The sequence below is a fragment of the Ipomoea nil genome, unplaced genomic scaffold, assembly GCF_001879475.1.
Source record: "Ipomoea nil cultivar Tokyo-kokei standard unplaced genomic scaffold, Asagao_1.1 scaffold1361, whole genome shotgun sequence".
Classification (NCBI taxonomy): Eukaryota; Viridiplantae; Streptophyta; class Magnoliopsida; order Solanales; family Convolvulaceae; genus Ipomoea; species Ipomoea nil.
The window spans coordinates 1,321,871-1,348,643 of record NW_017617789.1 but is presented as its reverse complement, the minus strand read 5'-3'; the positions used below and the strand labels follow the sequence as shown (position 1 = coordinate 1,348,643).

The window sequence follows — 26,773 nt, the reverse complement described above, 5'->3', positions numbered from 1 at the left end:
AAACCTATCAACTCAAGTTGTAATTTTCTCAACTTGCTAGGTGAGACATTCTTGTACTTGTGCATATAATTTAACCCATATTAAAATACCCTTAAATTTTATCACTTTTGCCCTGTTTACTACTGACGGTAAATATGTTACCGAAAATATAATATAAGAATAACGAATTGTATGCTTTAGTGTTTCAGTACAGAATATTTAGCGTGTCCCTTCTAGCTGAAGAGAGCTCTACTTATATCAAGTCCATAATGGTAATAACATAACGAGACATAATGAGGAGCTGAACCTTTATTTCTCTTTCTTCAATGGGCGCAGTAAATGACTCGTAGTAATGTTTCCACCCGTTGGATTTCCACGTGGTGCTGGGTCAGGTGCATGTTGACAACCCGGGTCGCGTGCTAGCCCCATTACTCTGTCAACTACATTTACCGTAAAGTCAATAACACACGTATATTTTACTTCAAATGTCTTTCATTATCTAAACTTCTATATTTAGAAAACGCATATGTATCAAACCACGTCAAATAAGCTAAGCCATTTGAAGACTTTTTCATGTTTGAGAAACAGAAAGTATCAAGACTTTTCTAAACACATCGAACTTCAAATATACTAAGGAAACAAATAATGAGTCAGCTTACGTTACATTACTAGAAGTATCTTACTTTCTAACAACTTATTTGTCTCCAAGAACTTCTAATTATAGCTTTCTTACTTATTAAGTTTTTTTAAAATGTGTATTTAATGAATTGTCATCTAAATTACTGACTATTGTACAATAAGAGATATACTATCAATGAATGGAATAATTTTTTTAAAAAAAATTAAATAATAATTTTAGTAAAAAGTGAGTCACTAAAAATAAGTCAAAACATGATAATGTTCTTGCATATTAGTTATAGCTGGTAGCTTGAGCTGTGAAAACAAGGGAGAAAGAAAATATTCAAATAAAAAAGAAAAAAAAAAAAAAGAAGAAAAAGGTTCTGCACTTGAAAAGGTATCTGGTTATTTATTTTAATTTATATATTTATATATATATTTTTTGTTATTTCTCTGTGTCTCTTTCCTCTGATGCTCCGTGTAACTCCACTTTCTATCCCAATACTCTTCTAATTACTGCTGCTATTTTTCGATTCTTGCAGGTTAGGGTTTTTTTCATATCTATTCTGTGATTCAATGACGGGGAAAAATTGCACTTCAGTGTAATTTGAACCTGGAGATTCAACTTGATATTTGCTCAAATTTTACTCGGAGAATGCTCTGTTTTTGTTCGTTAATTTCACGCGTTGGTATTAGGAGTTGGATAGGAGTCCTTTTTTGGGTTTAAGGGAGCTGAGAGCTGAGGAATTTAGAGTTTTTGTTTTTGATTTTGATTTTTTGTTTTTGCAAGTTGGGAGCTTATGCTATAGCTTCTAGTTGTTTGCTGTTGTAATTTGGGGATAGTAGGAGTAGTTGAGGATATAGAAATGGCGGCAGAATCGAACATGGGGTTTCATCAACAGCAAGCCTGGTCTTTTCAGTCGGGGGTGTCGTCGGAGATGATTCCGATTGGTAACTTTTATGGTCATCTCGGGGTAAATGTAAATGTAAATAATAGCAACAGTGCTAGTGGTTTATCAGGAGGAGGAGGGGTGATGTTTTCTGGGAATCCAAATATAATTACCAACAGTAACAATAATCCCGGGATTAGTCAGGCCGGGACCTCATCACCTTCATTTCTTATTGATACGGTGCCGGGGCTTAAGCATGATACCGGATTGGCGGTGGAGTGGTCAGTCGAAGAACAGTACAAATTGGAGGAAGGACTTATCAAGTATGTCTCCTGTTCATGGTGTTTAGATGTGCATAGTTTCTATATCTGGATGTTTGTATGTATGAACTTATCTATTTGTTTGGTTATGCATGAACAGTTGCTACTTGTTATAGATATCTGCTAGAAATTCACAAAGTCTTGATCTTTTAATTGGTCAGCAGATTTTCTGTGCATTGCTGCTTTCTTTTTTTTTAATTTTAGAAAGATTTAAGTGAGATGTTTGGAAATATTGTTGGAGAGGTGAATGACTAAATAAGATAGATGCAGAGATATAGTATGTAGTAGGTGGTAAAATGAGGAATCTGCTGTGACCCTTTTGCTTGCCTGCAAAATTTTCTTTTGGAGCCTGAAAACCTTGCTTAAGTATGCCAAGAAGGCTTATACAGCTAACATATTCAATTGTTATAGATTAACTTCCTATCTGGCTTTAGAGGATTTTGACTTAATGCTCATGCTTAAATGACACTGGTCATTCCTTTATAACTGAGCCAGTTTCATTACCTTCACCCAATGCACGCATTCCTATAGATGATACCTTTACTCCATTTCTTCTTTCCTTTATTTATTTATTTATTTATTATTATTTTTCTTTATGCATTTACTCACAACCCTCTTCCATGACAGATTTTCCAGTGAACCTAGTATCATGAAATACATTAAAATTGCAGCCACACTCCGTGAAAAAACTGTTCGTGATGTTGCGCTGAGGTGTAGGTGGATGACGGTGAGTTGTTGAGTCATTTGATGTTTTCAATACCATTGAGCACTACATTGATTATGTATGAATTTAATTCTAATTTAAGAAATCTTTTTTTTTTTTTTGGGGGTAAAAAATACTTTCAAATTGTTGCTCTTGCTTGTTGCATTTCTATTGCTTACGATGTGATGATTATTTATTAGAGAAAGCGAAGGAAACAGGAGGACTATAATAATATGGGGAAAAAAGTGAAAGACAGGAAGGTAAGTTCTTAGTGCTTACAATGTGATGATTGTTTATTTACTCCCATTTTTGCTCATGTAATGCCATGAAATTAACCTTGGTTATCTAAACAAGGGTGTAACCTTACTTGCATGGGTGACTTCTTAGTGCTTGTTTGGCCCAACTTGTTTTGGAGTTTATCTATACCTATATATAAAAGTTCTTTAAGTTTGTTCCTTTTTTAAAAAGAGTAATATATCCTTTAATTAAATTTTACACTTTGATTTTATTAATAAATTTAAGTATATTTATAAATAATGTTCTAATAAAACTCCTCAATTAAGTTTATGAATAAGATTTCTATTTCTAAAAGGATAACCAATTACGAAAAATAGTATTCTAATAAGAAGGTAAAACAAGGTATGCCATGGTGTGTGAAGCTGCTCTATCATTGTTGCAAAAGGCAAAACAAAAAGATATGAAAATGTATCACTAAGAAAAATTGTCATACTTTATCATTGTTTTTATTGTTGTTACAAAGTATTATTGTTCTTCTCCTCATATTTAAGTTTTTACTCTTGGCTTGGATCATCTTTCAAATACATGCAACACACCTATACACCTATACCATACTAGTCTACTCTAAAAAAGCATAAATTGGGTGGAATACTAAAATTGGAAAAAGGTGGAAATTGCCTTGATCGGAAGTTCAAGGTGTGCCAAACAAGCACTTGTTCTCAGGTTGTATGATTGGTGGAAATTACTCTAACTGCAACATATTTGAAATGCCAAAGCTGGCATAAAGATCGCCAGTTTACAGAACCAATTCTACCACCCCACCTCCAACATCCTTGCCTTAAATACCTTCATATCATTGATCCATTAATCTTACTCTGATTTCCATCATAACACCATTCACCATGTGTGCTTAGCTTGCATGTATGTATTAAAGTTTGGTGTTTGTTTTGTATTAGTTATAGCATAATTACCTTTCATCTTCCTGACTAGGGGTTTTCCAGGATCTGATTCCTGTGCAGCATGACAGTGTCATTTTTAGACCCCAACTTCTTTTCCATCCTTCCAATTTTTTTTTTTTTTAAATCTTAGTTGATGCTATTCTGCTCAACTTTATAATTGCAAGTTGCGTATCTTTTTTCCATAAGCTAAACAGTTGTCAAGCTAGAATGTCTTGTTTAATTCTCCAGTTTCTAGTGTTGTAGCCTTGATGTTTTAATTAATTACTGCAAGACATTCCTTCAGCATGAGGCACTACCATTCTTGCTTAGGGCTCTGCATTTGTTTCTGACCTTAGTGCTATGCGCACAAGGACCTCTTTGCATGACATTTCTTTTCTTCTTCTTTGACATGGGCATTGTGACACAATCAGTGTGGAGGAAATAGGATGGTTCTAAATTTATTTTCCATAAAGTGGTCCTGATATTTTTCTCCATCTATGATAAGAGTGCTGTGATGAAGGAATCTTGTTATTTTCTTGATTTTATTGTGCCATGAGCTGTTAATTGGGATTTATAAAGTTTGCTTGTTACATTTTGACAATTACTGCTTTACAAGTGGGGTGATGTGGATTAATGAACTGGCATTTTTAAAATTCATGTTTCTCCAGGATAAAGCAGCTGAATCATCCTTGAAGAATAGTACAACTTCAGCTTCTCCATTGAACTTGGCTACATATTCTCTAGCTGTTAATCATCATGACCGCAGTAACTGCATGAATTCTGGAGGTATTGGGAATTAAAAAAAAAAATTATTACTTTTTCTGTATGTCTTTGCCAGTGTAGTTGCTAACAATAAATAATCAACAATGAGAAAAATTGGAAAGGAAATTCCTTCTCTTTCTTAAACTCCCTTAGTTAAAACATGATTTTGAGTGTCACCAATCTGCCATTCAATTAGACTGCCGATCCCCTTTATCCTTGTTAACTGCTTTCAATTATGCCCATGTATGTATTTTTACTTACCAGAACCATTTTTGTATCTGTTTACAATACCTGTGGCCTTCAATGGATGTATACTATTCAGCTTTGCTCACCCAACAATCCACCATCTCTTGTTTGTATAAGAGAAAAGAAAAAAAAGTTATGCATATTTTCACTTTTATTCGTTGATCCTACTCTTATCCTCGTTTACTAAAAATCCCATTTGAGTCTTCATGAAGCCACTTCATTGGGATGCTCAAATAATTTTAAATATCATCTTTTTTGTCCAATACAACTTGGCATTTCTAATGTAGTTGTGCCTGGATTATATTTTATTCTTTCCAGTTTGCTTTCTCTCTTACATTGTTTCTTCTATAACATTTCCTTAACATTTACGGAATTAAATTATCATTGTAGTTTAATTAAATTACTCTTATGACTTGATTTATATTTATTTGGTTTTGATGGTAACTATGCAGCATTACTTGGAACGAGAAATCTTTTGGAAGAAAATAATCAAGCTCTTGATCAAATTTCAACAAACCTTTCAACATATAAGGTAATATTTTGAACCTATCGTTGTTTAGGGGCTAAATATCATGAAATGATAGTTAGAATATGAATCATTTTCCGAACAGAGTGATAGCTTATCCTGTTTCTTATTAAGTTTATAGGGAGTCGTTTCCATGCCAAACCGTAACAATGCTGATTGCTGAATACTAAAAATAGTGAGAGATGGTGTACATTTTTGTAATTTAACAAAATTGAACATAAATTCAATTTTTTCAAATTACCAAATGTACCCCATTTTTTACTATTTTTACTATCCAGCATTGTTATGGTCGTCATTGTAGAATTTCCCAGGTCAAATAATATTTCTACACAGGAAAATAGCATGGATGCAATGTGTATATTTGACAAATATTTTCAAACTAGATAAAACATGAACAGATGATTGGAGCCTACAATTGAGCCTTTTTCAAGTCAAATCTAGATTTGAAGCTTTTTGCTTTCACATTCTATCATCATTCTTCATTAGTAATGTCCTTCATTTGTTCCACCTTTCCACTTTAATTTGCTCTCACAAATATTACTTCTCATCCTTCATTGTGTTCCACCTTTCCACTTCAATTTGCTCTCACAGGTATTTCTTCTTCTCCTTCATTTGTTCCACCTTTCCACTTTAATTCACCCTCACAATTCTTCTTCTAATATATATACACTAAAACAAGCATACTCTCATAAGTGAAGTATTTTTTTTTTTTTTTTTCTCTCTTTCTTTCTGGAAAACTTCTAAGTTGAGTATTATTCCAGTTCAATTATTAAGTATTTCTTCCTCGAATTGAATGAAAATGTTGTAGCTCTCTGCTTCTTTTCATTGAAATTATTTTGCTCTGAGAAAGTTTAGAGAAGCACCATGACATGGACCTTGATCTGTAACCTTTTAATGAAATTATCCACCATTTATGTTGCTGAATAGCTAGGATTTATTATAGCCGATATCTGATGCCCACATGCAAATGAGCAGTTGCAGGATAACGTTGACCTCTTCTTTCGTACAAGGAACAATATAACTGCAATCCTCAACGAGTATGCCTGTTTTTTCTTTTCTAATTGCTACTTCCTATGAATCTACCTTCAGCAGAATCTTTTTACAGAACCTACTTTATGTGTGTAGAATGAGCAATATGCCTGGGATCATGAGCCAAATGCCACCGCTTCCTGTGTTTCTTGATGAAGAGCTTACTAGTAGTATTTTGCCAAATTCAACTCAGGTAATTGCACCATCTGATAAGATATTATGGGATCAACTCTATTTATTTATCACTGAATTTACTTTCTCTAATATTTCTAAAACATCTTAAAACTCAAAGCAATGGCTTAAGTTCTGCCTTCTTGACACCTTATTGAAAGTAGAACATTCTAAATACATTTTTGACATTCTATGAAATTGAATCAAAGAAGAAATTAGCAAAATGCTTAAGCAAATCTTGAATTACTAATAGTGGGACAATTGCATAAAATATTATAGGTCAGAGGGAAATTGTAGGCTTTAATAGTGATGAAAAAGGTTATACTGGATTGCAATCGATGTTGGCCACTTAATGCAAGACTTTGCCCAAACATCACTAAACTTTGGGGTGAAATAATACTTCTGAACTAATTGAATTGCATAATCAATATGTGGTCTTCCCCTGATCATGACATATACAGTTTCCCAGTATGAACAAATTGTTGCTACTGTATTTGTTGCTACTCAAAATTAGTTTGCTTCTTAAAACACGACTTTATTCCATCCATATATATATTTCATTTTTACATAAATGATAATTCTTGATTTCTCCAGTCCATGATGTTTGGCTCATCAAGCGGGATCCAGCTGAAACAGGAACCTGGATGTTGACAGAGATTTCTCAGTGCTGAGTTGAATTACTGGCGTGTGTAAGTAGACCATTTTTTTGCTGTAAATGCATAAGAAGCTGGCAGGCCTTTCCGGCTTTTGTACACAACACAAGTTGGGTCCCGAGGGATAAAGAATACATTAGATAACCTATTTCGGAAGCTGAAATATCTGCTGTACCAGATACTGAGCCCAAGCACTGGATAATAACAGCCTCATTGTCGGTTAAACGTCAGCCAGTCTCTAATCAGATTGCATTCTAGAAAGCAAGCAAGCTAGCTAAAAAAAAAAAATTATGAGTTGTAGTCTTTTTGTGTGTAAATTTTATATAACTAATGAAAACTCTGGAGTCAGTCCATAGGGTTGTTATGTCCTTGTCATTTGCAGCCTTTAGCATTTGAAGATCAGTTTCTTGGTTTTGTGGTAAGGCCACATATAACATCATTTCTTGGTTATGAGAGCCCCACCTTGTAAGAATTTTACTAATAAAACCCACTGATCTTATTCTGCTGTGTCATCCCATATATGCTTTACGAAGGATGAACGACAACCTGGCTACAATTCCATTCTGTTTTGTTTTTTTGTTTTGTTTTTTTTTTTTTTTTTAATAATACATTAGACTTTTTTTGAACGACAACTTGGCTACATTAGATTTTTTTTTTTTTAGCTTATGTCAGTTCCCAAGTTCTCACTCCTTTACCTGTACACTGTGCCCAGAATTTTTATCACCTCTTATCGGTCCAGATCTCTTAATCACCTTATGTTTTGAGACAATTCATTCTGTTTCTACACAGTAGCAAACTGTGCCAGTAGATGTGATTGCCGGAAACCTTCCCTTCATGTCCTTATTTGGGACCATCCAAGGTTTCTCTACAACCAAGGGTAGTGGACTCTACTGCTTAATAAAGATAAAAAGCTTTGAAACCAGATTTTTCCTGCACCGTTTATGTCCTTTCACATCTTTTGGCAACTTGGAGATACCCAATTTGATCTGGGGTTGTTTACATTTGGGGGGACATTCTATGCCTCAAGCCATTGGATTTATTCAAAAGATATGTCCACAATATGTGGTGCACATTTTTTTGAATCAGACAACAAGTATCTATGTTTTTTGGTTACATCCGAGGGGATTGGCAACATGGGGTGCTAATTAGCCCAAATTATTTTATAAAACACAAACCCATGCTAGGCTAGTAGCTAGCAAGAAAAAGAGTCAATATTGGTTTGATAATATATCATGCCATGAAGGCTTTCAATCAACTTGGTTCAGAAAATTAAAATGCTAACCAGCGGCAACATCTAAGAGTTCCCTATCTGAGAAAACTAAATAGAGAAATATTTTCATGTTTTTTGTTCCAATTCTGAACTGTTCAAATGGACATCTTGACCAACTTGCTGTATAAAATGCGGTCGTCTCTCCCTGTATTGCACTCCAGAAGAGCACTCATGACCAAATCCTGTGTGATGTTTTATAATAAATCAGATTCACATATCAAACATTGTCCTTTTAAATCACAAAAACAGTGGGGAAACCTACCTTGACATCCCGGTTTGAGAGTGACTTCCCTAAATTATGGATAATTAGCCTAAGATCTGCGACCTGTGAAAGGGAAAAAATGGTGATGTCTGGAATAGTATGAGCAAGAACAAAATGGGAGGCAATGTAAGGCTTTCACTTACCCTTATGTGCCCTACTCGGTTTCGATCAAAGAACCTGAAAGCCTGTTCCCAAACAAAAACACCATTACTATAATGAAATGTAGAAATGGCAAAATAAAAGCACAAGAAAAAACTGTTTTCAAGAAAATTGCCTGCAATAAATCCTTGTTAACCTCTCCCTGAGCTCCCTTTGCCTCCGTCTCCACCTTAATTATCTTATTATCTTTGCTGCCAATATCAAGATCTGCATTTAGTTTAGAAGCTTCCACACCAATTACCGGTTTCTCATCCTCAGCAACATTTTCACTCTTGGAATCAGTATTAGTTCTGCCTTCAACATTTTCCTGTATGGGGCAAGCAGATAAATTATGATGGTAATAATTAGTTACTTTTGGATCACCAATATAGTTAAAATAAAACAGTTACAGTCCACACGAAAATCCTACTAGTTGAATTCAGCAGTCAAGAAAGATGACAGGACATCAGGAATAACTGCCTCTAAAAAAAGAGATACTATGACAGAGTAGAGTTGCCCCACCTGATCTGCATCATTCTGGGGGTCTGCATCAGGCATTTCTACATCTTCTACATTTTCTTCCTCAGGATCTTCCTCCGGATCTTCCTCAGGATCTTCATCCTCATCAGACTCATTTTGCACAGCTTCATCTGGTGTCATCTTAGTGTCTTGAGTCTTGACAGGTGAGCTAGGCTCTTCCTTAACAGGGGTCATTTTTTCATCTGGATTAGTTTTATTTTGCTTTTCCACCCCAGTTAATTCAGTATCATCCACACACTCTTCTGTTTTTGCACGCTTTGTCAATGGTTTTTCCTCACTTTCCTTCTTAGATGCTTCCTCCCTCTCCCTTTTCCGTTGGTTTCTCTTGATAACAACTTTAATGCGCAGGGCCTAAATTAACAGAATGAACATTAGAATAAAAACCAACAAATCATTATATTAAAACACCAAGGATGGTAAAAAAATACCTGAAGAAAAGTCAAGAGTCGGAGACCCATTTCATAATAAAGCATCTCATATATTGATTCAGCAAACACAGAAAGCTACAGCCAACATGAAAATTTGAAAATTCAATATCCAACAAATATTTGAAGAGTAGGACAATTAAACTGCATGAATAACTATCTCTCTCTCTCTCAAGTAAAATGTTAATTTAGTAGATTAAAATAATGCATATTCACAGGATAGCAAATACCTCAAATCTTGAATCTTCAACATCCTTGTCAGTATAGTCCAAGAGAGAATCAAGTGAAAGTGACAGTGATCGCAACTGTAAAAGTATATCAAGGACTCAATTTTATATAAAGGCTGGTATGTTTTTTTAAATGGAAAAATGTGTAATTATAAACTATCATTTCTTATGCCCTGCTTTTGGTTCACTGTACCTTGTAATTCTTGCTCCCTTCTGTTTGAAGAATAAACCCAGGGTGGCGGGGAGGTTCTTCACTTTTCTTTTCTTTCAACTCTTTAATTGATTTGCCTTGAGGTTCTTCACTTTTCTTTTCTTTAACCCCTTTAATTGATTTGCTCTGAGGTTCTTCACTTTTCTTTTCTTTCACCTCTTTAATTGATTTGCTCTGAGGTTCTACACTTTTCTTTTCTTTCATCTCTTTAATTGATTTGCTCTGAGGATCAACACTTTTCTTTTCTTTCACCTCCTTAACTGATTTGCTCTGAGGTTCTTCACTTTTCTTTTCTTTCACCTCCTTAACTGATTTGCTCTGAGGTTCTTCACTTTTCTTTTCTTTCACCTCCTTAATTGATTTGCTCTTAGGCACATCCCTTTCATCTTTTTTGTCCATCCTTTCTTTCTCTTCTTTAGGCTGCTCCTTCATTTCCAGTTTTGAGCAATCATCATTTTGAGAGTTTACTGATTCCATTTTGGACAGAGTAACAGTAGTTGCTTCTTCAGCTTTTGTCTCTTGAGTTGCCATTGGTGATGTCTTCACTTTAGGACTAACCTTTACTTCTTGGGAAATCATATCCTCCTCTGCATTAGCTGCAATTTGCACCTCATTTTCTGCTTGCACTGCTAACTGTTCCTCCAAACCCTCTTTGTTTCCCTCAGCAACAGTTACACCATTGCTGTCATCGGTCATAGGTGTTTTCCTTTTACGCACCCTTTTAATTATTTTTTTCTTCACAGTCCTTTTTACACCAGCATTCTGAACCACAGGAGTGCTGCTACCACAATTTGTCTTTGCAGTATCTTCAGAATGTTCAGATTCCTTCAAAGTTTTAACCTCCGAAGGCAGAGGTTCTTTAACCTCAGAAGGCGCTGGTTCATTAACCTCAGAAAGCACCGGTTCATTAACCTCAGAAGGAACCGGTTCATTAACCTCAGAAGGCACTGGCTCATTAACCACAGAAGGCACTGGCTCATTAACCTCAGAAGGAACTGGTTCATTAACCTCAGAAGGCCCTGATTCACTAACCTTCTGAGCAGTTTTCAGAACTGGGACCCTCTTAATAACCTTCTTCCTTACAAAAGTTTTGACTGTACTAGGACTAGCAGATGATCCATCCTGCTGACCACCACCGTCTGTGCTTGCAGTTTTCACTTCAACTTTTCCTTGAATCTCTTGATTCTCTTTAGAAGTACTAGCCACGACTTTCTTACCTATGGTTTTTTTAACAATCCTCCTTATAATTTTCTTCTTCCCAGACTTTACACCAGAATCATTTTGAACACCTGATTCGCCTTCACCAGTTTTATTTACAGTTGTACCTTCATCACGAGTTTCAACTCCATGTTCATTCTGTGTCACTTTCTTATCACTCTCCCCCTTGTCAGTTAGGCTCTGTTTTAGCTTACCATCATTCTCCTTTCTGATTCCCTCTACTACTTTCTTTGATGCTGAAATCTCTTTCTTTTTATCTGCTTTAGTATCCCGCTTAGCATCTTTCACTTTCTCAGGATCCTTGTCTAATTTCCAAAAGAGATTATAACAGCCCCAAATATGTTAAGTGATAATAATATGGTAAATAATTTATTTTTTTTAAAAAAATCAGATTTTAAGATACTTTACCTTTGCTATCCTTCTTTTCTTCATATTTCTGTTCAATTAAAAATAAAAACAAAATTAGTAGGCAGAAAAATTTGTCAGACAGAAAGGAAGTAAAAGAACATTAAGGGAAAGTAAAACCTATAACATATATAGCCAATGGATAGGAAGAAGATTGACTAAAATGATCAATTAGGTTTCTTTATTTGTAGCCATTACAATAAATGAAAGAGGAAGGAGAATGTGAAAGGGAGCACATGAATAAGATTTTATTAAGGTTTTGGAAGAATAGAAAGATGACTATATCCATGTACTCCCTATAGATAAATAACTTGAGTATGGGACACAATGCAAATCACCTTATGATATTTTACTATTTTAGTGACATCTTTCTTCCCTATCAATTAATCGTTAATTTTTGCTCCCCTCTAATGGGAGTGCGGGTCACTTCAAATCACTTGGAACACATTCAGAAATGTAATTAGATCCATCTTACAACCATGCTACATAGTAGCCAATGTTGTAGAAGGCGCTAGGCGCCCATCGGCCGACTAGGCGGCGACAAGTTAAGAAACAAAAAAAAAATGTTCAGTTAAGTAAAAAAGTGAATAATTAAGTAATTATTAATTAACATATTAATCACTATTATAAATTATTTTAGTTAAATAATAAATACCCTTAAGTGATAAACTCCTAAAGCAGTAAAGCACTAAAGCCCCAAATTGCTAGAAGCCTAGAAGCAAATAAAACCTAGCGTCCTGGCTAAGTTGCGAGTGGTGATGGTGAATCAGTGAACACCAGCGAAGGCAAGCTGCAAGCTGTGAGCTGCTGGCTTGCAATGGGCTGTGACAGATGGCCGGCATAAGTCGTGAAAGGCAAAGGCGGCATTGCAGACAACAGGCAATGTCTTCTCTAACGGTGTGAGTGTGCGACACAGCTGACATTGACGCTCACGTTTCTTTGCCCTAGCGTCGTCTAGCAATTTTAGCATTTTAGCTTTGTTTCACTCAAAACTACGTCGTTTTGAGTGAAACAAACAATTAAAAAAAAAACGCCAAGAAAAGTCGCCCAAATAAATAGCCAACTAAAGCGAAATTCGTATCAGACTAGGGGCGCCTAGGAGGCCACCTAGGCAGATTATTGCAACACTAATAGTAGCTGCAATTATTAACCATAGATAGAAGTGGAGTCACATATAACAACAAAGGAGCCAGACCTCTTTCCTCAGAGCATCCTGGCGCTCTCGTTCAGCAATTGCCTTCTTGTAAGTAAACCATTGTTCACGCCACAACTCCAGTGAAGGTGTACATTCAGACAAATCTGGAACAAAATAAACAGTCACCTCTTTGTGACTGAACATTCCATCCTTCCCAAATCTATCATAATGTATCTGTAAAAATCAACATGGAATTAGCTTCCATACCAAAACACTAAGCTTAAATACACAGATCAGATGATCAAATTACTTGACTGAAAATTAAGTTAAACAAATTTAGTCAGCCATTCAAACAAATTGCTTATTGTATCATGTTCCACAGTATTTAAATAGCCAGCAGTATTACAGTCACATGGTAAAGGCAATCACAACCCCTAGCACATGGGAATACATGAAAAACAATAAAAATACAGCTGTGATCCTGTCTCGAGGATTGTTTCAAAACTCCCTTCAACAAAATAATTAGACCAATGAAAGAAGTGGATGGTCTGTTTACAAAGGCAATTAAAAATCACTTTGGAGGCTGAGCTCCCCCAAAATCAAGTATGGTTGCATCAAAATAGGATTTCATTATCAGCAAATAAAGAGTAAAGATAAAAAATAATACAATGTGATCAGCAAATAGGATTTCATTATTAACCGAAGATTAAATCATACAATGTGATCTCACCCTACATACATCCATTATGCTTTTGCCTTACATAATACTTTAGCTGACTCATCTGACATTGCATTTGATTCACAGAATTACAGTTAAGCATGCATATAGTTGCACATGTACAAAAAATGTTAGGCCATAGAAAGAAAATGTATCATGGTATCTCTCATCAAGTTGGTTTAATTATAGTGCAGAATAGACATTATTACCTCAAGGAAACGATTCCAGTGTTGGCAGCCCTTCAACTCAAGATGTGTTATCTCCTTTGCATATCTAAAAATGAATCATTTGGTCACAGTTGGGAAGGCATATAAAAGATCTAACAGCTAAAGAAACAATCTCATGAACAAACCTAAGCACTGTCTGAATCAAAGCAGAGTCATCAACTGATGGATCTCCCCCATCAACACTGTTCCATGGACCTCCAATTGCCATCAAAGAATTATCTTTTTTAAGAACAGCAAATCTAAGCATATTGCAGAAGTGAGGTATGCGATCATCGTAGCTTCTTTCAGAAGATAGCTCATCCAAAGCATTTTTACTGAGTCCACTCATCAAAATGACCTGTATGAAAGAAAGGACAAATTTGCTTATGCATTATCATACAATATGAACATAACAAAATTGGGGCAAGTTGGTAGAAAAGAATTGCAACAATTCATAAGATTTTGTACTCCACACTCCACAAAACTTAAGGAGTGTAATTTTGAGCAATAATAAAAGCCCAAATGATTCGGATATTAAAAAAAAAAAAGTGTGTTAATACTTAGCACAAACTTTATAAACAGGAACAAAGGTTTTAACCCATGCATAAATTATACTAATTTGAATTCTTAGGATCCTCCTACCATGAACTACAAGTAGTCACTACCTATAGATAAGCCATTTGACCACATTCACTTGCCAAATGGAGATTTCTATGGGAATTGAAGTGCAGGAATGATAACCATAAAATTTATTTTGAAAAGAAGCAGTCACATTAAATCTTTGGCATAGATATACAATTATACAAAACTCCACAATTTTGGCAGATTAACAGAAGAAATACCTTGGCATTCCATACAGTAACCCCATGATCTAATCTTTCAGATGCACTAGCAGATTTGCTAGGTGATAACATTTTCTGCTCATTTGCAGTCTCCCCTTCAACAAAGTCATGCTCAAAACTGCTTCATCAGAAGAATCACATAAACACCACTACTACATTTGCAAAACTTAAAGTGTACAGAAAATATAAACAATCTTCTAGGAAGCTTAAGTTCTAAAAAAACATCATAAAGAGAACCATGCAGGGAACCATGAGCAGAGCACTAATCTTTAGATATGATTTTTCAACTTCAGTACAGATACAATAGAAGGTGATGCTCTATATCTCAGTTTAGTTGAGCTACTGTCCCTTTTAGCCTGTTGCAAAATACTTGATGTTGTCCCATTAACAAAAACTTATCAGATCACAAGAGTCATGTTATTTAGGAATTTAAAAAAAAAAAAAAAAAAAAAAAAAAAAACTCATCCTATTCCAATGTTATTAGTAACTTATTGTGATTTTGATGCTACTTGTTTCACACAGATCATATCATATGTTTCCTTGGCAGTCTGAAAAATATTTTTGCATTCATCTAAATATCCAATGCATAATCAAAGAGAAGGGCAAAATATGGAAAAACATTCACCAGATAAATCCTTATCTGCACCTCTCCTTCATCAGAATTAAGAAGTGTATTCACTTGAAAGACAGTGATAAATAACAAATTACCTGACTGGAGTGTACAAAGAAAGCTTAAGATTCCCCTTTGGCCAATTTATAACTACCTGTACATAAAAATGGTACCATATGAAAAATATAATATGAGATTTGTTTTCCCTTCAAACGAAGTGAGAGAGAGAGAGAGAGAGACCTTTGAGCATTCAGGAGATATGAAAAGTCGGGGATATATCTTATCCAATGATAAGTAATCTCTCTCAGTTTCCAACAAGCTAGATGAGTAAACCTAGAAAACAAAAACACATTAGAAGTCAAAGGGGGTAAATATGTTCGACATCTTATCTTCTTCATATTGAGTTATTTTGATTTTACAAAAAGTAAAGCACAGAATTAAGGTAACTCGGTCTTGTTTCAGATATCAGAACACCTCTGCTACTGAGAGAACTCCAAGCAAAGCTCCAATAGGACAGAAATTGTAACACAGGACAAATAGAGGATCATTGGAGTTATGGAATAGACTACAGTGAGGATACACCAACCCCGGAGTAAAATAGAGCCGAACAATGAGAAGTTAATAGATGATAAAAAGAAATATATGGGAAGATAATCAGGAAGAGCAAAGCAGAGCAGAATGAAAGAGAAAAAGAGTCCAGATCTATGACTAAGGAGGAGCAGGTTACACTGTTACAATACATGGAATGCAATGTGGAAGAAATCAAATGTGATGGAGAATTTTCAAGAAGACAAGTGAATCAAGATAGCTTGTTTAGAAGTGGATAATTAGAGAAAATTGAGCACAACGGCGGACCCTCAACACTGAGAAGCTTTTAAAGAGTGCCAGTAATGATTCAACAGCTAACTCTTGTTTTACCTTGCACAAATATTCTCTCCTCTTTTCTTTAACAGGTGAATGGCGCCTTCAGCATAATAGAAGACTAAGTTAGTCGTTAAGGCTGCAAGATTTGCTAGCAGCTAAACATACAGAAGCAGGGTAGGACGAAAATTTAAAATTCCACCTATGCAAAACTTCATGTCGTGGAGAATCGTGCCTTAAGGATCTACTGTCCTTTGTCACTGATGTGCCTCGGGGCTCCCTAGATATTCTGGGAGGTGTTCGTTCATGCCTAGCTTCAGCTCCACGTTTGCGCTCATTATCACGTTCCTTCTCCCTCCGCTCCAGAATGCGCTCTCGTTCACGTTCTCTTTCTCGTTTCCTTAGTCGTTCACGTTCCCGCTCCCTTTCTCTCTCCCTTTCTCTTTCTCTTTCTCTTTCCCTTTCACGATCACGTTCCCGCTCTCTTTCTCGCTCCCGCTCCCGTTCTCGCTCTCGTTCCTTTTCCCTGTCTCTGTCTTTCTCATGCTCGCGCAAATATAGACGCTCCTTTTCCATCCGGTCAAATTCACGAGCATAAGGAATTCTGTCATCCTTATATTCGTCCATCCTTGAATGGCGTGCCATCATATTACTTGGAAAATCTGAATCGAGGGAATTTGCATGAAGTCCTTTACCTACTCCGTAGTCTCTACCAGGAGGTAGGCTCACACCATAACCAGGATTTGAAGAGTTTTGTGAGTAAATGAGGTCATCTAATGTTCTTTGTGGTGCTGCCCCTAATATAGAAGGAGCATGCTGTGCATCGAATGACGAACTGCCTAATGTTGATAATGCATGAGGATCGGGGTCAGCTCTGGTGCTATATGCGATGAGATCTTGAGCTGAAAGGCGATTTTGGGCTGCATGACGAACAGCAGCACTTCTTGCTGCAAGATACTCACTCTGTCTGCCAGAAATTAGTTGCTATTCAGTTCAGTACGATATAGAGCGCGCAGCTATGAAAGCTGCAAACAGGGATGCTGCATTCAAATCCTATGCTTTCCCCACAAAGACTATTCCTTTGTATGCAATAGCAACCACAAATTTTCAAGATTGTGAAGTCTAACTAAATTTTTACACAGACAACCATAAAATTATTATTGCTATATCCTTCTGTGTATTCATAAAGTATGCACCTAGACAAAAAGTGAAGGAAAGATACCTTGGCCCCCCTTCATGAGATCCAGATTGCAGTCCCTGAGCCTTTAGCAGTTGTTCTTTTCTGATAACTGAAGCTTGATCCATGCGATCATATATTTCAGCCTGTTCCAAAGAAAGAACCATGTGGGAACTATTGATTGTAATCTACTTAAATAAGTAGTGTAATAGAATACCTGATGTTTGTTAAAAGAAATACTGTCAGGATAACGAGTGGCAGGTTCAATGGGCAAATCTCTCCCGCCCACATAACCACCACTATGTCGTTCACCATATTGGCGTCTTTCCAATGTTGGGTAATCAGGAACCCTATCAGAATAAAGTTCAGTTTTATGGCCATATATATGGCTGGTTGATGAAACATAGTCACCCAATGCGAACTTGGCTGAGTCTGTAATAGATGAACTGAAACCAGTGCGACCTTCAATAGTGGATGGAACAGATGCTTTTCCAGTGATTGAAGCAGTCTACAACAGGGAGAAAGAGAGAGAGATATGAATTTACATTTCCAAACAGCAGCATGCATGCGTGGTGAATAATGTAATAGCCAATTAAGACATAGAAAGCACAAAACCACAAAGAACTAATTGCCTCACTGCATCCAATGCCATACTTTGAGTTCATGAACTAAATAAACTTAACCAGGCAGGATATTTCCCTGTAAGTTTAATAATCAGATCAGTTAAGAACTCTAAATTCTAAATAGGCTTTTGTGTCATCAGATCAGTTGTCACCAATTGACCATAAATATTAAAATTTTCACCACTAGAACACCAGTTACATCAAAAGGACAGAACTCAAGCACGTTGTTGTTGTTATTATTATTATTATTATTATTATTTACTGTTTTATTTTGTGACAATTACCAATCTCAGTTTTGGTGTCAACCAACCATTAGCATGTGTTAGAAGAAAAAAACCTTTCGGTATAATTTAATAGAGAAGTGATAAAGCAGGCCCATTATTTAAAGAGTTTAAACAGCTACTTAAGAATTAAATTATACAGCGATACAGGTAATATCAGCTGCTTCATTTTATTGGCATAATCATAATTGGCTTCAAGTGCCAAAAAAAAAAAAAAAAAACATGATAAAAAGCAAGATGAATCCTGTGAAAACAAATGCAGTAATGCTGAACCATGAGTTTTGGTGTTCTGGGCTTCAAAATTCTCTACCCTGTATAATTTTTCAGGCTAATATATTCTCTCCACAGACCTAAAATGGAAGAAACTTAAATAGTTTGCAACATATAGCAGACCTGTTGAGCAGTAGAACCATACACAGCACTGTATTGTCCACCATAACTAGGCCCAGAAGAGGGGTGATGACCATGAGTTCTGTATGCACTTGTATTTGCTTCTTGAGAACCCCCTAAAATTGATGAATGGCGCGAAGCAATTAGTAGTTGAGAGGAACCATCAGGTCCTGCAGCAGAGCTCCCAGAGTGGCCAGATACCAACTACACAAGCATAAATAAAATGAAAAATATGACTCCTTAATATAAATTGCATAAATTCCAGTACTACAAAGCCTAATTGTTAGACATAGATACAGCAAAACAGAATGGCCAGTAAGACATTTTTGTCAAAAACAGAACAAAAATATTTTGTGCACAATCAAATGAATAAATGCAACACCTTTAATATCTGCAAGCATGTTATTTAAATCAGTGACAGAGATTATCACATTTCTTTTCTTTCTAATAGAGTTCCACATACATCATTACCCACTAAAAATGCAGTTTCATATTCATATGGACAAAATAGCAGTTACAGCCCTAGAATTTCCTTTACTATTCATACATGCATATGTGGCATGCTCTCTTCATTGGCATTTTAACCATCAAAGCATTCATCCCACCATCTTGTTATCATTAGCAATTGAATTGAATATCATCTACCGACAAAAATTCTAGCAGCAGCCATTGATATTAATTAAAAGACCTTTAATTTCTTATTAACCTGAGGGAAATGAGAAGAAAGAAAACAATCCGAGTAAATAAATATAACAAAAGCATACGTTTTGCGCATAGGCGGATTGGGAGGAGTAGCCCTGCTGTTGTTGGCCATACGCATTAGTCCCACGAGAAGGATACATATCCGAATTTGACGAAAAGCCCTGAATCCAAAGACATCGGTAAATTAATTCATCTTGAATTTGATAAAGGGGAACACAAATAATGGATTAATTTCCTTCTTTTTTTTAAAGAATATTGGATTTTCATTAAATCAAGGCTGAGCAGGGCAAACCTATCTACTCATGCGGAAGACGGCGATGCGGCGGCGGCGACGGTGTCAATGGCAGCGTACGGCGGCACAGAGAAGTGAAGGAGGAAAATTGAGGAGAATAATATGGTCGAGGGGATATAGATTGAGGTTGTATATTGGTCTATAGCTTGTATGTTTTTTCTTAAGCACAAAACGGCAGATGTGAGTATGGAAGCCCTGAAACCCTTTTCAATATACACACTTGCTGCAATCTTCTCATCTCTCTCTCCTCTCTCTCTCTCTCTCTATCTTTACATACTATTGGGCCTAGTATTGGGCTGAATGTAAACTGGACTGGATCACCAGCTTATCAGTGAAGTGAATATAAAACTATAGGTCCACATGTTTTTTTATGGATCGTTATGTTGTGCAACCGTGTGCACTATGCAAGGTGCACACGGAATTATATTCATAATTTCTATATGATAGATTCATAATTTTTATGATGTAGATTCATAAAATATATACTGTAGATTCATAATTTCAGAATTTCTAAATCGTATATTCATAATTTAAATACAGTAAATTCATAATTTCTATGCAGTAGATTCATAATATCTATACTGCAAATCTGTACTGTAGATTCATAAATTCTAAACTGTATAGTTATCATGAACATATAGTTCTGTGATTTGTGAATACAGAGTTCAACAATTGGGAATATGAACATTGAAAATTATGAACATAGAGTTTTGTAATTGTGAATATAAAGTTCAATAAGAATAAATTGCATTTTTGGTCCTGTGACGTATTTTCAGACAAAAAAGTGACCACTGTGGTCACCTTCTCGCCGGAGAAGGCAACCCAGTTTTGGGTTGCCTTCTCCAGCGAGAAGGTGATCACAGTGGTCACCGGAACGGTCGCCGGTCAGTTTTTTCCCTGAAAATATGTCGGAAATACGTTGGAAAATGGCCGGATCTTCATTGACCTATGATAACAGGTCATTTACCTGTATTTGGGCGTCATTGCATCAAAATGCATTGTTTATGGGTGTAATTGCACCTTTAAAAAGTTGAAGGGGCTAATTGACTCTTTAGCAAATGTTTGAGAGCTTACTTTACCATTTTCCCTTAAAAAAAAACATATATTAACACTTGATACTTTGACAGTATTTGATCAATCTGTATACCATTGATTAGGGTTCACGGTCAGAGACACAAGTTGAATTTGTATCTCTGGTATAATACACAAACGCAAGTACCACTTGCGTTTGTGGTTAATTTCGGAGAACAAAAAATAAAACTCAAACGCATGTGGGACATTCGTTTCTGACAAAAAGTGTATGTCCCAAATGCTCTTTTCCTATTGCAGTCCACTTTTCAAAAGCTTCTCATCATTTTTGTCATCAAATTGTATTTCTTTCCCATTTCAGTTTTTCCCTACATGCGGGCCGCTAGAATCAAATCTGACCTCTTACCTATATAGGAGCAGGGCGGGCTAGCCCCGCGAGCAAAACCTATTTTGACGGTGCTAAGTGCAACCTAAGTAGGGCAAAAGGCCTAGAATGGCAAGAAAGGGTGTATCTATGAGAATACAGAAATATTTCTAGTTAATAATTTATATGTCTAATCTACATTTACAAACTTAATAAGAACCAATAAAGTTAGGTCCATAACGGGAATTAAAAAATTGTTTGTATAATTGTTTGTTGAAATGAATTATTCATATTATTTTGATTTTAGTATTTTTTTTATTTTTCCTACTTTACCCTCTATTTTATATATTATTTACTTTTCTTAAATACCCCTTGCATTTCGTCAGTGTAAACTTTAGTAACTGAACATTATGTTAACTATTTATTATATATTCTTAATTTACTCATTGATTTTCATAAGAAAGGTCTTAGATTCGAACCTCATCCCAATCAAAATTGATATAATTGTTAAACATATATTATGAATATGTTAGAGTGTATTAAAAAAATACAATATAACAGTCAATGTGAATGTGTGACAGGATACCGAATGATACTAATTATGAAACACTAATTTAATAATACACATTGGGCATTAAACTCGCGCAATGCGCGTGTGGTAACTAGTTATAGTGTAAGCAATAAATTTTAGAAAATTTGTCATAATTAAACTAAGATAAGGATTTTCAAAAAAAAAAAAAAAAACTAAGATAAGGAATGCTTGGTATATAAGTCTATGAACAAACGCAGCGCATTGTCTCCCTAAATTGCATCTCATATTACAAATGCAATTATGCATTATTATTTACATCTTATTATTGCTTTATTTCTTTCTAGCCCTTAATTTTGGAACTAATTTTTTTGGTTTCCTATAGCTTGGGATCGGAATCCTAGTTCCACCATAGATAACCTTCAATTTTGATTTATTCTACTCTTAATTTTCACTTTTTAAACACTTGTTTCTTTTAGTCTAAAATACCTCCTAATTTGTGAAAAAAATTCACCAAATAAATCTTACCTCCTAGTTTGTGAAAAATACCTAAAATACCTCCTAGTTTGTGAAAAATTTCGCCAAATCTTAGCCCTAATGCATTTAGGGCTCGTTTGGTTCGCGAAAAATATTTTAAGGGATGTGGAATTGAAATTCCATGGAAAAACAATTACTAGGAAAGATAATTTCATTGTTTGGTTGGTGGAAAAAGAATTACTGGGAATACTAATTCTGTTGTTTGGTTAGATTTGGAATTGTAAGGAATAACGAGAATAAAGACTTATATTTCCCTACAAATTAATAAGAGTAATATAATTAAAAAAGAAAACAAGGGTAAAATAGACAATTCATATCACTTTTTCTTCCCATCTTCCATGGAAAACAAAATCCTTGGTCCATCCAAAGATTTTGTTTTCCTCAAATTTGAGAAATTCATGAACCAACACCAGAAAACAACATTTTCCTCCACTTTAAGGAAATATATTTTCCTTTGGAAAACATTTTCCATGAACCAAACATCTCCTTAAGAGTATAATGGACATATGGACAAAAAGTGCAACATTTTAAAATGTGAAATATATTAACGTCGATAACTAAAAGTGAAAATGTCACTATAATCAAATGACCATGAATAAAACAAATTAATTTAAAAAATTATTACAAAATGGCTCTATATAGTAGTCTATGCTTATACATACACAAATTATGTTTGTTTACCCAATATTGTAATAGTATCTGCATTTCATGAGATTGGATTGATCTCAAAGTCATATTTAAGTGGCTCAAGCCCCTCTAACATGAGCTATTGCCTTTTGGTAATTATATCATAGGTATTAGTATGCATTTTTATATATGGACCGATCTCTTGTATAGAGTTAATACTAAATGTGGTACTCTGAATATGGTGGTCACATCACGTTTGATCACTACTTTTCAATTGATCACTTTTGATCATTCGAATTTTGATTCGTAGCATTTTCTAGTTTTTCGTTAGAATTCTCTAACTCATGAATCAATCGTGGTTAATTTAAAAGTTAAGGACAAAATATGGTGTAACCACAATACTCATATATGATGATTGCTAGTATATATTAAGTCTCTTGTATAATATATACTTATTTCATATGGATCTTTTTTTTTTTTTTTTTTTTTTTTGTTGGGATGATGAGTATTATACATTAAATATACATATGTTGCTTATGTATGGTCAATTCTTAAAAAAAAAATATATATATGTATAATTATTGAAATTTTTTTACGTAGTCTCATAAATACTTAATATATTTAATATCTCTTTTAATTTATAGTATTGACGGAAGACAATATAACTATATGAAATATATAACGTTGGTGGGTACTATAACATTATAGATGCAGTTGTATATGGCATTGCTAATTAATTAGGTTAAAGATGGTTGGATTAAGAAAAATAACACCAGATCTAATACAGAAATTTTGAGAGGCCAATTTTATGGCCAATCAATTTGACATCTTCTTGTATCTGATTTCTATACTCTCTGAATGTGAAACTTCTATAAATGGAAGGTTGTTGGCAGCTCCCTATCACAGAATCATATGAAGGGCAAAGAAAGTAAGCTATGGAGAATCTGTCAACCTTCCCATTAGGCATCACTTTGTGTTCCACACTTTTGTATATGTTGTTGCTCCAAGCCTGCAAGTATAGATTACATTAACAATTCCACAATCAAAAGAAACATTCTTTAACACTTCAATATAAAAATTTCATAAATTTTTGTCTTTTTTTTTGCTAGTTAGAAATAAATATGTATAAATATTAATTATTTACTAAGCTTTTTTTTTTTTTTTTTCAAAATAATATTTTCATTTTAAAAAAATTACAAAACAACTCGAAATTTTTTATGAAATAGGATAATGCTACAAAAGGTTTTTCCGGATACCAAAAGTGGGTCACTTTCAGGTGGTCGGAAATTTCATAATTTCCAGTAGTGAATCTAGTATCTGTTCATAGCTACTTTCTCAACCTACTGAAGCACAAAGAGCCAATAACACCTCCTCCACTGAGGCTCGAACTCACAACTTACCATATGAGAGTCGAACTCGGGTGCCATTTGAGCACAAGGTGCTTGGCAATTTGGTTATTATCTAAGTAATGAGATAAATTACCTGAAAGAGATCTCCAATGTTGACAATGAGTGCATTCTTGATGGGTTTGACAGGCACCCAACGGGAGTCCTTCATGAGTTGAAGCCCACCGACTTCATCTTGGTGAAGGATTGTGAGGAAATCACTGTCGGTGTGAGGCATCAAGCCAAACACTTCCTTCGATATCTGACATGGCGGGTAGTGATTTAGGCGTAGAAAACATGTGTTTTCATCGCACATTTGATCGATCAAATTTTTCTGGTGCCCCAAATGCTCCACCAAAACTCCACCAAGCAGCTTGGATAGCTCTTGCATTGCACTCGCATATTCAATCATCACTTCCCTATAACAACAATTAGAAAACCATTTAGTAACACGACGAAGTGGTTATTTGGAAGGTCATGAGTTTGATCCCAGAGCGGTATTGACAATTTTTTAAAACAAAACATGACCACACATTCACGGCTGATAGAATTTTCGATCACATGAAAGTGATCTTAAATCAAGTCGAAAGTCTTGTTCCGACCACTTTTGGTATCCGGAAAAACCTTTGTTGCTATTTGGGACCACTTTTTGCTTTTGACTTGATTTAAAATCATTTTTAGATGATCGTAAATTCCATAATTTCCAGCAGTGATTTAGTGTCAACGATAATATGTGTTTTGAATATGTCACATTTGGCAACATTTTATTTTGTGCATGAATTAATAATTTAATTATTAAATGATAAATATTTGACTTAAGAAATAATTATATATTTTGAATCATATATAGCCAAACTCAGCCATCATATCAGGCATGAGTCATGATCTATCACATGGCACAATTTGCTATTTTTGTGGGTGGTACCAAGTACCAACTCCATCTGCCTATATATATTTGGGAGAAAATGTATCAATGGTAAAATATATCAATAGTCAGAATGCATGTTATTATATCCTATATATATCACTTTAGTCTACACTAATTTGAATGTTCCAATTCATTCACTTGAATGATGCTTGCCCCTTGTCAGTTCAAAGTGAAAATTTTTATATCCTTATGAACAGTGAATTAAAAAAAAAAAAAATCTCAAAATAGCAATTTGTTCAAAAATTTTGATCTCAAAATTCTTACTACTTAGTTTGTACGTACCAAGGTTGAATAATATTTTTTTTTTAACAAAAAAAATATTGCACTCTATTTGTTGAATTACCTTATATTCAAATAATAATATATATACCATAATATTTATGAAATAATAAAATATCCCTTAGGGTTGGGTTCAACCTTTTAGAAGAATGAAATAATAAAATATGTTGATAACTTTGCTTTACTAATAAATACATAATGTTGCATTCGATTCCTATCAATGACAAAAAAAATGAGATATGAAATACTCCATAACTTTGTTGTGGGCACTAATATAAAATCATCTTGAAGCTTTTGGGCTATTTTGAAGCATATCTCATAATTTATCCAACCATTATATACCATGGGCCAAGCCAGGTGGACAAATATAATTGAATAAAGTTCATTTTTAGTATAGCAGATATTCATTTTTAGTATATTGAATGTTCATTTTTTTAGGTTCATTTTTAGCTGCACCGGCTGAAGGTTCATTTTAGTATACTACTTAAGAATGAACTTTCAATATAGTAAAAATGAACATTCAGTAGACTACAAATGAATATTCAGTACACTATAAATGACCATTTATCAATGATGCATGGTATAATTTGCCCAATTTTACCTCTACCAAGTTGAATGGAAAGCAATATATATAATACCTTAAAGATTTGAAGTCTCCATAACAATTCTCCTCAGAAATCTTGGTGAGAGGGATGTGGAAAGCCTCACTCCAATTGAAATGCGTAGGGGAAGTGGCGGTGGGGTTCCCCCACCTGTACGAGTTATTGAGCAACCCGGAAGCGGCTTTCTTCTCAAACGCCGCTCCGAACACCTTCACTTGCTCGCCCCTCATCCTCTCCAGCACCTCCGCCCTCACGCCGTGGTTCACCACCTGGAAGAAACCCCACTCCGACGAAGCCCTCGCTATCGCCGCCGCGCATTCCGCCCTCTCCCTCTCCCCGCCGCCTCGTAACCCCCGAGGTCTATCAATGGAAGCTCCTGCCGCCGCCGCTCCTCCTCCGCCGCCTCCACCTCCGCCGTGTGAGCGCTGAACGGAGAGGCAGCGCGCAGGAGCTCCGCGTAGCCGTGGGAGAGCGGCGGGTTTGATGACTTAACCATGATAGAACACGGCATTAACGTTGTTGTGATCGATGGCGAGGAGAGAATGTACAATGTATGTATTTATAAGTACAAATTCAAGAAGGGGAAAACCAAGGGGTAAAATAAGGCTATATCTAGCTAACAAGCGACAATTGTCACACAGAGAGTGTGTCGTCTAGGAATATAATCGTCCTTTTGACCAAATTCCAAATTATTATATATTTTTTGTTGTAGGAATTTCTACATGTATATACAAGGAAGGAATGCATCACGACAACTAAGTATGATCTAGGATTAAAATTTATAATAAACATTTGACTTTAATTTGTTGTCACAAAAAATTATTTTGGACCAATTTTAACATATATAATATTTTGGCAACTCTTTTAAAATGGTTGTTACTGAATGGG

The 26,773-nt window shown here is 35.2% G+C and overlaps 2 protein-coding genes and 1 pseudogene across 5 annotated transcripts; 1 reads left to right on the top strand and 2 right to left on the bottom strand.

Moving 5' to 3' along the window:
• Positions 1-1,049: 1,049 nt before the first annotated feature.
• On the top strand, positions 1,050-7,586 carry LOC109185840. The gene is made up of 8 exons (XM_019335788.1): positions 1,050-1,810; positions 2,435-2,534; positions 2,711-2,770; positions 4,354-4,471; positions 5,146-5,225; positions 6,195-6,256; positions 6,345-6,441; positions 7,014-7,586. Exons 1-8 carry the CDS (start codon positions 1,464-1,466, stop codon positions 7,068-7,070), a joined length of 921 nt encoding a protein of 306 aa, XP_019191333.1. The 5' UTR covers positions 1,050-1,463; the 3' UTR covers positions 7,071-7,586.
• Positions 7,587-8,197: 611 nt separating this feature from the next.
• LOC109185838 (cell division cycle and apoptosis regulator protein 1) lies at positions 8,198-19,842 on the bottom strand. Of its 4 annotated transcripts, none has more exons than XM_019335785.1 (23): positions 19,606-19,842; positions 19,376-19,474; positions 18,615-18,815; positions 17,535-17,825; positions 17,363-17,463; positions 16,343-17,107; positions 16,198-16,243; positions 15,520-15,612; positions 15,378-15,433; positions 14,670-14,787; positions 13,974-14,185; positions 13,831-13,894; positions 12,964-13,137; positions 11,772-11,799; positions 10,494-11,668; positions 10,128-10,445; positions 9,938-10,012; positions 9,711-9,785; positions 9,265-9,633; positions 8,879-9,070; positions 8,748-8,789; positions 8,605-8,667; positions 8,198-8,524 (listed from the first exon to the last, which is right to left on the bottom strand). In XM_019335785.1, exons 2-23 carry the CDS (start codon positions 19,451-19,453, stop codon positions 8,438-8,440), a joined length of 4,623 nt encoding a protein of 1,540 aa, XP_019191330.1. In that variant the 5' UTR covers positions 19,454-19,474; positions 19,606-19,842; the 3' UTR covers positions 8,198-8,437. The 4 variants fall into 4 exon arrangements, with proteins under 4 accessions (XP_019191330.1, XP_019191331.1, XP_019191329.1 ...); XM_019335786.1 differs by having other exon boundaries at positions 10,128-10,301; XM_019335784.1 differs by having other exon boundaries at positions 10,128-11,009; positions 11,058-11,668; positions 19,606-19,841.
• Positions 19,843-23,424: 3,582 nt separating this feature from the next.
• On the bottom strand, positions 23,425-26,516 carry LOC109185757 (annotated as a pseudogene).
• Positions 26,517-26,773: the final 257 nt, after the last annotated feature.